Source organism: Lontra canadensis, unplaced genomic scaffold (assembly GCF_010015895.1).
Source record: "Lontra canadensis isolate GAN:19392208 unplaced genomic scaffold, GSC_riverotter_1.0 scaffold19, whole genome shotgun sequence".
NCBI lineage: Eukaryota > Metazoa > Chordata > Mammalia > Carnivora > Mustelidae > Lontra > Lontra canadensis.
The window spans coordinates 9,737,488-9,755,535 of NW_022631013.1; the positions used below are offsets into that span (position 1 = coordinate 9,737,488).

The 18,048-nt window shown below is 52.3% G+C and overlaps 1 protein-coding gene across 6 annotated transcripts; it reads right to left on the reverse strand.

Moving 5' to 3' along the window:
* Window positions 1-2,488: 2,488 nt before the first annotated feature.
* AQP7 (aquaporin 7) lies at window positions 2,489-17,367 on the reverse strand. Of its 6 annotated transcripts, none has more exons than XM_032860381.1 (8): window positions 17,070-17,367; window positions 15,913-15,963; window positions 11,647-11,755; window positions 4,623-4,746; window positions 3,955-4,092; window positions 3,626-3,741; window positions 3,207-3,424; window positions 2,489-2,864 (listed from the first exon to the last, which is right to left on the reverse strand). In XM_032860381.1, exons 2-8 carry the CDS (start codon window positions 15,936-15,938, stop codon window positions 2,594-2,596), a joined length of 1,002 nt encoding a protein of 333 aa, XP_032716272.1. In that variant the 5' UTR covers window positions 15,939-15,963; window positions 17,070-17,367; the 3' UTR covers window positions 2,489-2,593. The 6 variants fall into 6 exon arrangements, with proteins under 6 accessions (XP_032716272.1, XP_032716270.1, XP_032716271.1 ...); XM_032860379.1 differs by having other exon boundaries at window positions 3,626-3,744; window positions 17,070-17,365; XM_032860380.1 differs by lacking the exon at window positions 17,070-17,367 and having other exon boundaries at window positions 3,626-3,744; window positions 15,913-16,054.
* Between the last annotated feature and the right edge of the window lie 681 nt (window positions 17,368-18,048).

Below are 18,048 nucleotides of genomic sequence, written 5' to 3' on the forward strand. Positions count from 1 at the left end.
TTAACCCAATGTGGGGCTCAAACTCACAACTCCAAGACCAAGAGTCACACCTCCACAGATTGAGCCAGCCAGGCACCCCTATCCCTTCTTTTTTTTTTTTAAGTAGTTTTATCTGGGGATGCCTGGATGGCTTAGTTGGTTAAGCATCCGCCTTTGGCTCAAGTCATGACCCCAGGGTCCTGGGATCAAGCCCCATGTCAGGCTCCATGCTCAGCAGGGAAACTGCTTCTCCCTCTGCCCCTCCTCTATCTCGTGCTCGCTCTCCCTTGCAAAAATAAATAAAATCTTAAAAAATAAAGCAGTTTTACCGCACGTGTATGCCCAAAGAATATATTCCTTTTGGCTTGTATTTCAATGATACCCCTGGTGTCATTCTGTATATAGTCTACTGTTTATGCCTTCCACACTTTGTCCGTGTTGTTACAGGAAGCTGTCGTGCCTCAGTTTTCACCGATGTGTCATGTCCTGTTGTCTGTGACTGTATGGCAAGGTAAGTATCTGCTCCCCTCCTGATGGACATTTGTCTTTGATTGTAGGCCCCGTGATCACCCACCTTGCACGCCTCCTCAGTCAGGTGCGCACTCCACACCTCCCAGCCACCTCCCAGCCATGCTCCCAGGATGGTTCACTGACCCTCCTTTCACTCTCCCATGGCCCCCGTGGTATCCACACAACCATGACTTCCTCAATCGCTGTCTTCAACTCTCTTCTGATCTCCAGACCACATATAAGTCATAATTGTTTATTGTGCACTTATCCTGTGCCGAGCACTGTTCTCAGCATAGTACACATTTTATTTCATTGAATATTCACAGCAACACAAATGGTAAGTAATACACGATCCCTTTTACAAATGAGAAAACAGAAGCCCAGAGAGGTGGAATAACTTGCTCAAGATACACACCTCTTACCCCCAAGTCCCACAGGCAACTCAAACTCAACATGCCCACGATGTAACTTATCTTCCTCTCCAAATCAGTTTGTCTCCCATGAACACTCAGGTGGCACATCTCCAGTGTCCCAGGCCCAAGCCAAAAACTGAAGTCAGCCTGATCCCCAGCGCATCCTTGCCCAATCCTCCCAATCTGAGCCCAAGCCCTGTGGGCTTTACCTCCTCCGTATCTGGTGAATCCCCTTTCTCCCATCTGCTGCTCCTCCTGGATTATTGCCTCTCACCACACTCCCTCGCAAGCTCCAATCTCCCCCTTTCCCAGCAGCTTGCACACTGCAGCTCAGGCGGGCTTGCTAAATCTCATCTCACCATGTCCCAACTCCCAAAGAAAGCCCAGCCTCCTCGCCTCCATCTCCTCAAACTGCAAAGTGCAGCAACCAACCCCAGAAAGGACAACATTTGTCCTCCACTTGGCTCTGCCTCCTCCTCTGGGAAGCCATCCCTTGCCCCTGCCCCACAGCTGGATGGTGAGCCCCCTCTGAGCCCCACAGCCCCCTCTCTGCCACTTAGCTCCTTCCTCATGATTACCCATCCTCATCAGACTGTGCTCCTCTAAGGCAGAGGCTCAGCCTCATCCACTTCAACATCTCCAGTGCCCAAGCAGGGCCTGCACACAGGAGGTTCTCAGGAATTGTTGAAAGGCTCAATGGGACAATGACAGGAACCATGGGTGATGCTTTCTGAGTCCCCGAAAGCCGGGTAATTCCTGCTTGATCCCAGAGTGAGTAGGGATGCTGGCTGCCACCGCCCCCCCCCCCAGCCTCTATGCCTGTCCCCTGAACCCCATGAAGCCATTTCCTGTCTCTGTATCTTTTAGAAGAAATTCCTTCTCTGCATCTTCCTTCTGACTCCGGAAAGAGTGTAGGAGAGCTCTGGCACTGGTGGCAAAAAGAGGAAACCAACCCTTCACCTACTTTCAGTCTACATTAGACCTTTTCAAGGTGGGGGGTGGTTTTTCCTCCAAAGGTAAGAACATTGATTCTTGGAAGAGGAAGATGGAAAAATCTTACTCTATTTTGTATAAAGCATATATATATATATATATATATATATATATATATACACATACACACACACACAATACTTAAACACATATAGTACATCTGTGGTATTAAAATACCATGTGATTAAGAAAGAAAATGTCTAAAAGGCTTCTGAGGGAGCAATAATTGAAAGAAAAAAAAAAAAAGGTTGAGAAACTCGGATCTACATGCTTGGGCCTTGCTTTGTCTGGTCTAGGACTAGCCAGAACTGAGGGAGTCTGGAGTCCCATCCCAGGGAAGCTCAAAGTATCCCCAGAGCTTACCTCCAGCTAACTGTTGTCCTTTCCCCAAAACCATCCCTCCCCTACACTATGCCTCGAAAGTCCATCATTCTGTGTCTGGCATCCTTTAATCTCCTGTTCCTACTGAGGCCATAGGTCAGCTCTTCCCCCATTCCACTCCAGTTCCCAAAGCTGGAAGGAGTTAGAGACCTCTCAGCTCTGTGCTCCAGCCTTGGACTACTGCATAACCCTGGAGTTCCTGGAAGAATCCCGTAGGGAAGCCCAACCACAGGAGGCACCCAGGAAGTGGGGGTGCCACTGTGTTGGACAAGGCTTTCTTTATTGGAGTGGGGGGATAGGGTCACAAATAATCTTTCTTAGAATTGCTCTAGGAGGATGGGGTCACTTAATGGGGGGACAGTTTGGACTGTGGGAGACACAGAAACAGGGGTGAGGGGAGACGTCATGGCTGGGTTTGGCATGGTGTTGGGCAACACAGGTATTCTGTGGTCTTCAGACATCATGGAGTCCTCCAATATGTGCGGCCTCCGTGTGATGGTGGAGCCAATGAAGACCAAGTAGATGATGCCACCTAAGTAGGCACCTAGGAACGGTGCCACCACCGGCACCCACCACCAGTCCCGGGCCCTGCAGGCAAGAGGCAGAGGCCTGCTGAAGGCACTGATCCCCAGCATAGTACCCATGTCCACTCAGGCTGAGACAGAGAGTAGGGCCTGAGAGTCGAGGAGTGACCCCCATTCTAGCCTTAGAGTTGTCCCTGAGCCTGTCCTGGGGCAGGACTGACATTCAGTCTAAGAGCAGGATCTGCACTGGTGCTCCTCTGGGGGAAATGGGGTCCGACACCTGTCTCCCCAGGCCACCTGGGAGCTGGGCAGGACTCTCCTGAGCTGCTCCTCACATCACCCCCACCCCCCTGCATGCAGGGCACCCACAGGAAAACGTGCAGGAATGGGCTGGGCAGGGCAGTACCTGAAGACCTGTATACCCCAGCCAGCAATGTAAGTGAAGAAGCGCGGGGGCAGGTCCCGGGATGGGTTCATGGCATATCCTGTATTCATGCCCAGGGATATGCCAATGACAACAACGAGGATGCCAATCACCAGGGCCTGCGTCCCTTGCAGTGCTGGGTTGTTCTCCTTGTCCGTGATGGCGAAGAGACATAGCTGGAGCAACCCTGTCACCAGCACCTGGGGAGCAGACACCATGGTAGCCCTCTGGGGCCCCTCGCCAAACCACAGAGCTTCAGCAGCGTCCACAGAGCTTCAGCAGCATCCCCAGCCCCAACCCACGAGCAGAGAGCCCAACCAGAGTTTTTGTCCTCTCTCCTGTGAGGGCTGCCTGCTAGGTGAGGCAGGCTTGAGGAGGGGAATCCACGCTGGGCCACTGACCTCATCCAGGAAGCCCCTCCACAGCGTTGAGTGGTCAGGAAGGTAGGTGGCAAAAATGCTAGCGGTGGCTATGGGGCCAGTCACTGTCAGACGTCCGCCCGAAAATTCGATAATGGCTGCTGTGGAGACACAGACTGAGTGTGAACCTGCCACCAGCTAAACCCCACTGGAGTCCCAGGATTAAGGCTGTAGGATCCAGGGGTGGGGAGCACCTCCAAGGCTTTCTCCCCCAGATGTTTTCACAGACGAGGACACTGGGGTTGGATCTGCCCATGTTTCAGAGGACGAGGCTGAGGCCAGAGATGGACATCCCAGGGCAGGACACTCACAGTAGAAGAGGCAGTAGATGGTGGCAGCAGCCAGGAAGGAACCCAGAAACTGACCCAGGATGTACACAGGAAACTTCTTCCATGACATGCGGCCTAGTGCACAGTTGGTGAAGGTCAAGGCTGCATTCATGTGGGCCCCTGCGGGGAGGGGCAGAAGTGTCAGAGGTGTGAGAACAGAGACAAACAAAAATAACACACAATATGAGAGCAGGGAGCCTGGGTGGCTCAGTCGGTGAAGCATCTGCTTTTGCTCAGGTCATGATCCTGGGGTCCTAGGATTGAGCCCTGCATCAGGCTCCCTGCTTAGCCTAATAATAATAATAACAGCTAGTATTTATGGAATGGATTCATTTAATCCTCACAAAGACCCCACAAGGCAAGGACTACCATCCCCATTTCACCATTGAGGAAAGTGAGAGACAGAAGTTAAATAACTTGCCTAAGTTGACCCAGCTAGTAAAAATGTGGGGCCTGGGGATGCTTATGAAGATTCTAGATTCTGGGCAGAGAGGGTCAGAAGAAAGGGGTTCAGGGTGTTCTCCCTCCCCCCAGGCCAGTGAGTATCGGGTTTGGGTGGACTTAAAGAAGGGGCTGCCTAGAAGTAGGCAGGAAGAGCCTGCAGGGGACACCTGGCCTTGCTGATCAGATGGGGCCCCGGGAGCACTCACCAGAGATGTTCCCTGCCATGTGCACTCCCATGGTGACTCCGAAGCCAAAACCCAAGTTGACACCGAGGAAGCTCCCAAATTTACCTCCTAGAACCATATGGGCCACGGAGCCGAGGCCAAACACCTGCAAGGGAGGGCCTCTGAGGGGATCACCTGCACAGAAGCCCCAACCTCACAAGAGGGCTCGGGCTCAGATTGGGCTCCTCACCCCTATGCCCCAGGCCACCATGTATTGCCTCTGGAGACCCTCTGTCATGCCCTCTTCCTCCAGAAATTTTCCTCCCTGACTTTCCTTTACGATGTGACCAGCGAGAGCTGAGTGGGGCTGTACAAGGAGCTGGGAGGAAAGTGGCAATGTGAGAGGCTCTTAAGGACACATCCAGGCCCCTAGACCCCAAGCCCACCTGATGTTCAGGGTAGGGGTAGGGCTTCAAGGAGGGCATGGCCGGTGTGGATTGAACCCCTCAGAGTATCTTATACTTCAACCTAACCTGCAGGAAGTTTCTTCAAGGGATCTTCAAACTTCTGGCCTGGACTCTGCCAGAACCCCAGCCCCTACACCCATAGTGGCCCCAGGAGCCCAATGAGGTTCTACCTCCTTTGCCTTCAGCAACATTTCCAATGCCCTTGGGTGTCATTTCTGAACTTCTTGCCCTTGCCCATCCGTTAACTGTTGGATCATCTCAGAAAATAAACCCTACTGACCCCCTTCACAGGAAGATTAGAGGCCTGAAGCTAGGCCCTCACTTAACCTCCTGCAGCTCCCACTGGAATCTATATCCACCTTCCCCTTTAGCTCTGGTCCTGTGCCTAGCTTCTCTATCCCTCTCAGTCACTTCCCTCTTGCCTGTATCTTCCACCCTCCCCTTGACTGCTCCCAGAGGCTCGGGTCTCTTCCTTCCTGCCATGGACCCCTGGACACCCCCTCCCTGTGTGGGCCAGGGTCTAGGAAAGACACACTGGCTGGCTCCTTGATCCCTTCCTTAGCTCTCCCTCTTCAGTCTGGCTCCTGCTTCCACATGTCACAGACACCAAAAGTCTCCCTAAGGGCTCCAGCCTCCTGATTTCCTCATGATCCCTTCAGACATTGTCTTACTTGACTTTGCTAACTTTGACCTTCTTAACCACTCTGGGCTTCTGGAAAGTCCCTCTTTGACCTCCACGACATCTCTGTCTCCCCTGGTTTTCTCTTACCTCCGAAGCCTCCCTCTCTGCAGTTCCTTCCCACATTCTTCTTCCTTCATCTGCCTCATGAATATGGATGACTCCAGAGCTCCATCCTTGACCCCTTTCATGTCTCTCTCCAGTCACTCTTCCTGGGCCTTCTTACCACGTCTATGGCTTCAGATAAGCCTGATGCACTAAAATGCCCAAAACTTCCACCTAGGAGCTAAATCCCGATCTTCAAATACCTGCTGGGAGCCTGGGTTTTTCAAAGGCATCTATGGGTTTTTCAAAGGTTCTATGTTGAAAGCTCACCATCTCCCAGAAAATGTGATCCTCATCCTATGTTCCCCATCCCAGTCGGCCAAGCCAGAAACTTAGACGTCACAAGTGAGAGCTTCCTCCTCCTCATCCCTCACACCAGTCAGCTCTGCCTTCATTCTATCCAGATCTCACCCAGCCTCCTTCTTGCAGCCAGAGTGACATTTCCAGCAGAAAAATTTGATCGTGTCTGCCCTTGTTCAAACATTTACTGGCTCCCCTCCATTTCTAGGATAAAGTCCAAACTCAGTAGGGCACCATTTAAGACCCTGTATAATTTTATCCCTTGCGCCTCTCAGTTTCCTATCTGCTCCCGTGTTCTCTATGGTCAGCAATAGTATTACTACTAAACCATAATAACCACTTATTGATCACTTACTGTGTGTCAGGCACTTGTAAGCAAGTTGTATCTATCTCCTCCTTTAACCCTCACACCACACCAGCTTGTGTGTTAGATGTTCTTATTCTCCCCATTTGACAGATTGTTAACCAAGTCCTAGAGAAGTTGAGCGGCTTGTCCAAAGCACACAACCTGCACAGGGTGAGCCAGGATTCGAATCTAGGCAGTCGGCTATGCCAAACAGCCTCAACACCAAACAACCACACTGCTCCCTGCGTGCCTTGTTTTTGAATGATTCTGTGGTTTAGCATGTGCTGTTCCCTCTGTCTGGAGTTCCAGATGCCAGATTCTGAAAACTCGTTACTCTAAAGCCACACCTGGAAAGCACCTCCTTTGAAAATTCCCTGTGCTTTCGATACGCTATCTCTGAGGGATGTATACATATCAAGGCTGCTGGAAATGGAAGTCTAGATTCATCCTCCAATATGATGGCCACTAGCTACAGGCAGCTTCTAAGGACTTGAAATGTGGCCAGTCCAAATTGAGACCCACACTAAGTGTAAATAAAGTACATGCCAGATTTCAAAGACTTAGTAGGAGAAAGAGAATGTAGAATATCTTATTAATAATTTTATATTGATTACATGTTGAACTGGTAGTAATATTTTGGCTATATGGATTAAATGCAATAATTTTTTTGAATTAATTTCACCTGTTGCTTTTTACCTCTTTAATGTGGGGACTAGAAAATTTTTAATTACATATGTGGTTCATATTGTATGTCCCTTGCACAGCTCTGTTCTAGTGTTTTCAAAAAAGAAAGCCTAGAGAATTGTGGACATGGGAGCTCTAGCTGAGCCTTCAGGGAGGATGAAGGTAAGAGGATGGTCGACTGTGGGCTGCCCCATGTAGGTTGGCGTCAGAAACCTCAGATGGAGCAGGTGTTGAAATGGGAGAGGAACAAAGGGAGAATGTGCCCTGGACACGAGAGAGCAGCAGAGTTTCCCAGGAGGGTGTGGTCCCCAAGGCCACATGCAGCCTCCAGGTCAAGTGCATGAAGGCCTGAAAAGCATCCCTCTGGATGTGACAATCCGGCAGTCCTTCGTAATGTGCTGAGCACGGCATCATCAGGCCATGGGAACAGAAACCGGGTCCCAGAAACTGAGAGGTAAGTAGGTGGTGAAGAAGAGATGAAGGGTACCAGTGCAGACATCTCTTTGAGAACCTGCCTGAGGAGGGAGGGAGGGAGAGCATGATCATTGAAGGGGCTCACGGGGGAAGGGAGGAATGTTTTGTGTAGTGCCGGTTTACGTAGAGAGACTTCAGCGTGGCAAGGCTGAGAGAAGGAGACGCTCTGCCTCAGGATGGAACAAAGTACCTGAGTGGACTGGAGGGTGGGACTGGTGCCGGAGTGGGGGGCCCTCCATGAAGGAGGCACCCCGCCCTCGCCAAGGAGGGGATATGTGGATGCGCAGGTAAGTGGAGCCTGGTGCTGCAGGGACGGGTGGGTGAGAAGCCAGACGCAGGAAGCCTGCCTGATGGTTTTCTCGGTCAAGCTAGCAATCCAGCCATTTGCTGATTTAAAAAAGAGGGGGGTGGGGGGCAGAGTACAGAGCAGCTTTGGGAAAGCCTGAGAATAAGTGGAATTGCCTGCATAGGGTAGGGGAGAGAGAGTTGAGCAGGGCCACGTAGGTCCCCCAAGGGCTCTAGGACAGGTGCAGGGGAGCCCAGACGCAGGAAAACTTAGGCCAAGGGTAGGATGAGGCAGGAGAGGACAGGAACAGATGGGGCAGGGTGTAGGGTGTGAGGCCAGGATGGGCTGACAGGAGGTGCAGAGGCTGGAGCACACATGGAGGGTCTGAAGACCGAGGGTCCACATTTCCAAGCAGGAGCTCAAAACCATTTGCTAAAAATAATGAATGAGTCACTAAACCCCACATGATCTCCTGTGTCAAGGCTGCCAACTGGCAGCCCATGGGCCAGTCTATCCAGAACAAGGTTTTGTTTGGGTACCTTGGTTTTGACCACCAGAAGTTTCAGGCTCCCTTGAAAAATCAGAAGCCCGGGCAACACTGGCCTGCGTCCCGCCCTGTGTGGTGACCGTCTGCTGGGCTAGTGGCAGAGATGTCTTTTTGCAGGCCAGCACTCTGCCGCTTGCCACAGTCCCCACCACTTTGACTTCACTGTCTGGTCCCCATGGCGTGTACATTTGCAACTCCTCCCTCTCTGGCTCCTGTCGACAACTGCTTTTCCAGAGCCCTAATGGCCCAGCTCCTCCTCTCCCTGATGGGTGGATGTGGCCCAGCCCATTCCAGTCCCCATCACCACAAGGCCAGTCCTGAGCACAGCACTCTGGAAGGCTCCGGAAGAACAGTCCACGTCCCTCATCCTGGCTGCAGTAAATGGGGCCCAAGGTCACACTAGTTTTTCTGGCAAAACCTTCGCCCTGATGACTCATTGAGCTTTCTATAACCGAAAAAGCCCCCACTTCTTGGCACAGGCCCAACAACTGCAAACAACAACACAATGTCCTATATGAGCTTAAACCTCAGAGTTCTTTTGTAAGTGTTATTTCCCTTCCATCCTCACAGCAGATCTGCCTGGCAAATGTTTCTGCTCTTGTTCTACAGATGGGGAAATTGAGGCCCAGAGACTACCAAAAGCCTGAAAGTAAGGGCCTTACCTCAGCTGGGGGAGAATAAACAAGCCAGAGTGTTGTAAGTCCTGCCATAGTTAAGCTAAGGGATAGAGAGTATAGAAACTAAGGGTCAAGGCTGTGATATTAGGTTGGACTGGATTTGATCTTAACTTAAAATGTGACGTTGGATAAGTAACTTAGTCTCACGGAGGCTCAGTTTCCCCACCTGTGAAATGGGGATAATAATAGAACCTCCCTCATATGAGGAGCACAATGCTTTGCTGTGCAGATTTGAGAAGATACTATATGTAAGGGGCTTGGCATCATCGCGCCTGGCATACAGCTCAATAATAATCTCAAAAAAAGGAAGAGAAACAGGGACAAGGAAAGGCATCAGTGCATGTGGGTGGTGCCGGCTTCCCCTAAGAGCTCTCTGAGGAGGTGCCCTCCCACCTCCATGGTTCCAAGGTTTAACAGCCCTCACGAGGCTAGAATGTCTTGTCATAAATGAATGACTTTGCCCTGGATTAAGGCTGGACACCATCCAGTTGCTGTCCTCACTGCTCAGGAGTCAAAACAGGAAGGCAAGTAATGGGGAAAGGGAAAAGCACAGGCGACGGGGAGGGGAGGGCAGTTGCGAGCACATGTCATGACCAGAGACCAGCACATATGTCCTGCATACATACTAGGTGTCTGCCAGCTTGATGTTAGTGTCACGTTTACTGACGAGGAAGCTAAAGTTCTAAAGAGTCAAGACACTTGCAAAAGATCACACATTGAGAAGACAGCAGGACTCAAACAGCTCCACAGCCCATGAAGGTCCAATTCAACAACATGCTTAATAACTGACAGGACAGGGGCGCCTGGATGGCTTAGACAGTTGAGCATCCGACTCTTGCTTTCAGCTCAGATCATGATCTCAGGGTCATGGTGTCGAGCCCCGCATCAGGCTCCAGCTCAGGGGTGGAGTCTGCTTGAGAGAGTCCCTCTCTCCCTCCCCCCTCTGCCCCTGCACCCTGCTCATGCTCTCTCTCTCTCTCTCTCTCTCAAATAGACAAACAAATACATAAAATCTTTTAAAAATAAAAATAAAAATAAAATACCTGAGAAGACAGACTCAGTCGCAGAGAGACTGGCTCAGGTCCAGCTGGTGACTCAGTGGCAGAATCAGGATTCTTAGGTCCAGTGTCTCCTACACTTAGTGTCTCCTACACTGTGGCTCAATGCACACTCACACACATACAACCGGTAATACTCCCCCCTGTGCACACACATAACCACATGCACTCAGGCACTCTCATACTCTCTCACCCCCACTTCCACGTTGGCTTTCCTTCCCAGAGCTGCCCCTTCTTTTCATGGACTTGGGGCCTCCATGAGATTCAGACAGGGATGGCTACAGCTTCAGGGCAGAGGCTGACTGCTGTAGGTGGAGGGGGGGTGGGTTTCTAAGAAACCTCACATCCCACCTGCAGTCTGGTTTCTGTCCCATCAGCCAATAAAAAAGCCCTTGTTGAGGTCCCCGGTGACCTCCATGTTGCTAATCCTTATAGACCCTTGCCAGCAGCCACTTTCTCTGGCCTGTCTGCAGCCCCCCACTGCTGACCACTCCCTCCCTGTGGGCCCTCCTTTCTATAACAGTCCCCCCTTCTCCTCCCACTTTTCTGACCACTCCTCCTCAGGCTTCTTTGCGTGCTCCTCTTCAGGGTTCTGTCCTCAACTTATTTTTCTTTCTGTGCAGTCTCACCAAACACTTTTATAACCACCATCCATATTCTGATGAGCTCTAACTCCTTACTTGCAGCCCCGTCCCTCTCTGGAGCTCCAGACCTCTATATCTAAGCTCCCAGACGTCTCCACTGGCACCTCACCTGAGCACACCCAGACTGACCTTGCTTCTCACGCTGAAGTGGGCCCTGGGCTCCAGAGTGGCCTCCTCAGCACTTACCCTCATCTGCTGCTTGCAAAGTCTTGGTTCCTCCACAGCTCCCTCAACTGTGTGCTTTCTCCTCCATCCCTGGACCAGTCATCACCCTCTCTCTATCCTAGGTCAACAGCCTCCTAACTGCTTCTCCTCCCACCAGTTCTGCCAGTTCTGCTAAGGCTCACACTGCACCCCAGACACCTTCTAAAATCCAAATGTGAACACATCATTCCCCAACGTGAAAACCTTCCACACCTCTTCATGGCTCTCAGGATCCTTAAAGTGTGGTGCTCAATGACACTTCTCTCTAATCTCTGTACTCTTAATTTCCCTTCTCTCCAGTTCCAACCATGCCCCCTGACACCTGCACCCCAGCCCATGCTTTTGTTCTTTCCCCACATACTATGATTTCTTTCTTTCCCAAAAAGAGGGCCAGGAAAAGAGAGCTTTCTCTTTACTTTCTTATGCTTCTCCTTCAGGAGCCCAGCTCCAAGGCTGGAGAAGGGATAATGTGACCCAGAGGTCAGTGGTGGGGAGGGGATCATGGATTGTTTTCACTGAGCCCCACCCTCCTGAGGTCTTGAGGTTCCTGTCCCTCCCTCAGAGCCCACCCACCCTGTGCCATCTACCCACTCACCATCATGACATACGTGCTCATGAACTCGGCCAGGAACTCTCGCACCATCTCCTTCTGCATGATTGCTTGCATCCTTGTGATTACCGTGGGCGATGAGACCATCTTGGAGCTGCGGATGGACATGGAGCATGCCCAAGCCCATGGGCAGGAAAGAGACTCGAGTGTACTCGCTGCCATCGGCCCTTTAGGTCATGGCTGAGTTAATGGGTAACCCAGAGGTTACCCACACACACCTCCTCTTGCCCAGGGCAGCTGGTAGAGCTGGGATGAGAGACGACTAAGAGCCACAGGAATGTGGAGAGGAACTGGTGCTAGATGGCCAGGCTAGGTCCCTTCTTTTTTTTTTTTTTTAAGATTTTATTTATTTATTTATTTGACAGAGATAGATCACAAGCAGGCAGAGAGAAAGAGAGGGAAGCAGGCTCCCTGCTGTGCAGAGAGCCCGATGCGGTACTCGATCCCAGGACCCCGAGATCATGACCTGAGCTGAAGGCAGCGGCTTAACCCACTGAGCCACCCAGGTGCCCCAGGTCCCTTGTTTCTGGAGGGGACTGGACCAGTGGGAAGGGTGCACTAAAGAGGTCATTCTGCAGAGAAGGTAATGGGGAGCCGAAAAGTGCCATCTGTGGTGCCAGTGAGTCCCAGAGGAGAAGCAGATGGGAGAGGGCAGGCAGAAGAGGGGGCTCAGCTGCCCGTCAGTCTGTCTGTCTGCCTGTCTGCAGGAGCCAAAGCTTTGAGAACAGAGGCCGGGCATCAGGCAGGACCTGTTAATAGCAAGGCACTTTGCAAACACAGGGTGTGGCAGAGGCCGCTCAGGGCTCCTTAAACACTGAGGCCTGAAACTTGCATCAGGTTCTGCCAGAGGGGAAAGTATCTGCGAAGTACAGCAGGCTCGGCAACCAGGTTGACACAAACAGACTTCTGTGTGTGAATGAAGGAATGAACAAATGAGAGAGAAGAGGGAGGCAAGGAGGGACTGGGTCTTCCCCACTGTTGTATGCTCACCTGCCCAGCACAGGGCCAAATACAGAGTAGGTGTGCAATAGATATTGTCCACTGAATAAAAACTGGGGAATTCATCTGTTGTACTCTCCGCTAGATCCCCAGAATCTCCTACAGGGCCTGGCACATGGTATATGCTTGACAAATATTTGTTTAATAAATGCATGGTTGGATGAAGAGATAGACAAAAAAAAAATGAGTTACTGGTCCCATCATCTGTTGGGGGTGGGGCAGAGAGTTCTGGTTTGGGGAAGGAGATGAGTTCTGGAGGCTAAAGAGGAAGAGGAGGGCTACAGAGTCCTCTAAGTGTGGCCTTAGTGCTTGTCAGACTGGTGACCCGGCTCCTGCTGAATGTCTGAAGCTGACCCCAGGCCCTCAACTGCCTCTTCCTCCTGGGATAGCAACATCAACCCCACCGCACCCCAGGCTTCCCGAGATTTCCCCGGCCCTACAGCAGCACAGAATAAGTAAAGGGAGTAAGAATCGTAAATCAGGCATGAATAAAACACCTTCCATTTTCCTGGCTGAGACCCTGTGTTTAATCTCACCCACCCAGGTCCTTGCTCTGTCCTCATCCCAGGAAAACAAACTAAGGGCTGAGCATATGGAAGGCTATATAGAGTAAAGGGACAATTTACCAATGTCCATCCAGCTCCAGCTCCCATGCAGCATCATGGTGGGGCACGGGAGGGGGGGGGTCTCTTTGCCCCTGTTACCAGCTTCTCAGCCCTGAAGAAGGGCCTGTGAGTAGCTTGAGGCAGGCAGGTACCCAAGATGGTCATGGGAAAGTACCACAGAGGTAGTGGAGAGGTGTACAGAGCGGGAGCCAAGGACACCAAGAGAACTTTCCAACCGTGGCCCCTTTCTCCTCACCACACAGCAGGTGAGACACAGTAAGCAACAAATCACCAACCAGCCACACACCCAGAGATTTATCAAATGCCTACTACAATCAAGCACTGTCATAGAAAATATTGTCAGGACCCCTGCTCTCAGGAAGAAAAACTCTCAAGAAGAAAAACAATGAAGTAATCACTATAAAGCGTGAGGAACGTTGCCACAGGCGAAAGGTGGGCATCACTGGATTGCAGGGAGGAAACAAACGACCTCGAGGAGGGGCGTGGGAGGGTCACCCAGAGAAGAAGAAATGGGCTGAGAATGGAAGGCTGGCCAGATGAAGGAGCATCCTGAGAGTCAGGGGAAATTGGGCCTTGGAATGGCATGGCAGAGGCTTGCCGCTAAGACAGCGTGTAGATGGACTCCCCAAGGATGGGCTGGTAAGAGAGAGAAAGAGAGAGAAAGAGAGAAAGTAGCGTGAGGTGGGCAGAGAGGGCACAAGGCCAGATGGCAGAAAGCCTCAGGGCCAGAAGACAGTCAAAATGACACACTTGGTGTTTGGCTAAAGAGGGAAATGGAGAGGGAAGGGTCAGTGATGTCCTCAGCTTCGGGCATAACAGCAGAATGACAAGCGAGCAGAGGAGATAAGCTGCAGGCTTAGGCAGAGCACGAGGAGTCCCTCCGGCTGTGTGGAGTTTGAAGAGCCTCCTGGACATCTAGGTGGAGATGGCCGGTAATGTGGAGGCAGCTGGTAGTGTCTTATTTACAGACACACATCCAGAGGTCACAGGTGGTCGTTTGATCCTTGGGCAGAGATGAGATAGCTCAAGGAAAGGGTGTAGAATGAGAAAAACTGGCCTACAAGCCAAGAAGCTAATGGCCAACCTGATAATTATCTAAGTACCTGCCTATGAAAGAGTTAAATAGCTAATAACTCACCAACCAACCCTTCAACTAACTACTTATCTAGCAACTTGGCCAGCTAACGGAGTCTCCTATTCCCCAGCTCATTTAATGACCTAATCAACCAACCACCTGTAAGCTAGCCGGGCCCCTGCGGTCAGTGTACAAACCTAGTCTCCACCCTTGGATCACTCATCTAGTGGGTCTGACGGTTAACGGCAGCTCCATCAGAGCCGAGAAGCCAGGGGTGGGAGGTGAGGCCTGCAGAGACTTCTGAAGAGTGGGCAGGTGGTGGCCTAATGTGCCTGTGAGGGAGGAGGGTCGATGGGGAAAGAATGGTGGGAGTGAGCACAGTCTAGATATTTTAGGAGATGTGACCTGATACGAGGCATGGGAAGACAGAAGTGTCAAGGACAGGGTCTTGACTTCTGGCTTGAGCAGTGGAGAAAGGGATCCTGGGCTGACCTGAGGTCACGGGAAGAGGAGTGGGCTTGGGGTATGGAGGCTGTTTTCAACTGGGATGCCAGTGGATCTTTGGAAACAGTGTCTAAGTCCCCAGAGAGAGTCCAGCACAAAGGGGAGCCATTCATTCTGTCTGTCCAGGAGTGCACAGACAAAACTCTCTGCTCACACAGAGCTGGCAGGCATCGATGAAATGTAATAAGCAAGTACATTTGCGAACTATGGGGGTAGTGCCTGGGTGGCTCAGGTGGTTAAGCGGCTGCCTTCGGCTCAGGTGGTGAATCCCGCGTCAGTGTCAGTGTCGGTGCTCTGCTGAGAGCCTGCCTCTCCCTCTGCCCCTCCCTCCATTCCACTTGTGCTCTCTGTCCCTCTCTCACAAATAAATTTTTTTTTTTAATCTTAGAAAGAAAGGAAGGAAGGAAGGAAAGAAAGAAAGAAGGAAGGAAGAAGGTAGTATGGCCTCTGGAGAAAAATAGAGCAAGGAAACGGGGTGGGGTATGATTTTAAGTAGAGCAGTTGGGGAAAGCCACATTGAGAAGGTGACAGACAGGAGGAGGTGAGGGAAGAGCATTGCAGGCAGAGGGGGAAATCACTGAAGGATTCTGAGCACATTTGAGGGAAAGGAAAGGAGGTCAGTGTGATTGGAGTGGGAGACAGCAGGGACAGCGTGGGGGAAGGTCAGAGAGGAAACCAGGACTAGAAGGGCAGGCCCTGGGCCGTTGCAAGGACCTTGGCTTTTATTGTACCCCAAAGAGACTTGAGCCCGCGAGGATGAGAAGCAGTGAGTTCAGTTCTGTTGAGCACCACCTACATAAAGGCAGCTGGAACCCACTCACCAACTCCTTGGCCCTCACCCAGTTCTTTCTCAGCCTTCTGTCACCCCAGGGCCCAGCCTAGGGCCCAGGAGGGAGAGGCCCTTCTTCTAAGCCTCTTGACCCAGCGGGGAATGGGAAGGAGGGGGGTTGGGGAGGGTCAGCTGCCATGAGGGAGAGGCAGAGAGTAGGGGTGTGCAGGTGGTTGGGGGATGAGAGGCTGGAGGAGGAAAACGAGTAGGGTACTTACCGCCTCTTCTTATCTCTTTGAGCCATGTTCCGTCTTTGAGATTTTTAGATGCTGCAGAGCCAAAGAGAGGTCATTAGGGCTAGGGGGCACAGAATTTGGCCCCACATTCTCATCAGACCCCAGTCTCCCAGTGGGGAAGACACAGGGACAGGTCCTGCCAGTTCCAATCTCTCAACCAGCCAAGCTGGCAAGGAGAGGTGTGGCTGTGCTTCAGCCAATGGGGAAAGGCCCTGGAGTCCCACCCCCTCACCCTTGCCGCCTCCGGACCCCTGGACCAGGCTCTTCACAGGTCCTCCTGATTTCCCCAGGTTGCCAGCTTGGACAGTGGGGATGCCCACAGCCTCCCCTCAGTGGTGCCACCCTCACGTATCTGGGTATTACTGCCTTGAGTCTAACCTCAAGCCCTCTTGCTGCTGACTTCAATTCTGATTTTCCAGGGCCTTTTCCTCAAGTACACACACACACACACACACACGCACTCACAAGTGAAGTCTTGAGAATTCATTTAGTCCATAGTGCCACCTCAGAACAAAGTCCACCCTCTTACCTTTCCTGAAAATTCCCCAGCGTATTCCCATTGTCCACACAAATGACCACACAGAGGTAACCCTTGAGTTTCCCCATTCTGTAAGTCCCCCGGTTCTCTAGCCAGATTCCCTGTAGCTGCAGCACAAGGTCACATCCCTAGTCCTGACTGCAGGACCCTGCAACCCCCAGCCCCAGCTCCTCAGGAGGGAACTCCCAGGGGAGAAACCACTCCAGCTAAGCCAGCAATCGAACCATCTCTCTGATCTGCATGCCTTCTGCTTTGGTCCAGGGTCTGGTCTGCCTGCTCTCCTTCTTCCTTGGCCAGCGCTCTCCTGACACCCCAGCCCTACACGGCCTCCCAGCCTCTGCGGGCTGCTGTTCCTCCCAATAGTCAAATTCCAGGTGAGGAAACTAGAGCCCAGAGAGAGCGTGGGACATGCCTGTGTCACACAGCAACTCAGGACTAAACCAGAACCAACATCCTGGCTTTTAACTCCCAGCTGGAGTTCCTCCCCCAGATAGTCCCATGGTCATCTCTCCCCACAACCATATGTCCCCCAGGAAGTAGCACTGAGGCTTGAGCCGAAGGGGAGGCCCCCTGTTCCAGCTCTGCCTGGAACCAAACTCACTCTACTGAAAGGCCTTATGTTCCTCAGCATCCACCCTGGCGGCTTCTGAGTTACAGGAGGTCTTGGTCTTGTTCTTCCATGACTGGCCCGGGCTCTGGCTGCACCACCGGCTGGGACGCCACTGTCCCTGTGTCCCTAGCCTAGAGCCCGCCTCTCGGCCCCCCTTGGGGTGGCCCCACGCGCTGCTTTGCTCTGCTCCTCCAGGGGAGAGGTCAGTGGGGCAGGGGTTTGGCCCGTGCCACTTGGGCCAAGTCCAGACACACTGCCTAAAATAGCATCCCCTCTCCTGCCAGCGGCGCCACGGAGACCAGGTTCTGAGGCAGCCCTTGTGAGGTCAGAGGTAGAGCTCAGGATGGGTCCCAGAGGAAGGGCCTGTCCTCCAAGCCGGGTGTCCACCCCAAAGCCAGAGCAAGTCCTCCCGGGGCCCCAGACCTGAGGGAGGGCACAGAGGCTCTGGAGCCCCTGGTTGTGGGAAAAGCTGTGCAGAATGGGGACTGGAGATGGGAAGATCTGGAGATCAACAGCCAGGTGGAGGGGTTGGGGAAGGAGGCCTAGTTCAATCCTCAGGAAACCCCCATTCTGGAGAAGGAAAGGGAAACTCAGGCCCCTCCCCGTCTCAGAGGAAGGAGGACACATAAGCCATGTTAGCAGGGAAACCCTGCTCTGAAAAGGGAGACAGAGCCAAGCCTGGTCTTCTGGGGTCCCTCGTCTATTGGCAGAGAGAAGCCTGGGCCACCTCCTTTGGGAACCCCCATCTGAGCAGGGGAAGGGAAAACCTATGCCCCATCTTCAGGAAAATGCCTCCCTTGGGAACAGCAAGCAAGACCTCTGTGAAGGGGCCAAAGCTGGACCAGAGTATGGGGCCCCAGGGCAGAGCTACAGAAACTTAGTGACTAAGGTGGGGTCAGGAGTGAGCTAGGGGATTAGCTGCCATCTGAGTGGACTTCTGGAGCCAGGGCATTACTGGGCCTCCAAGGAT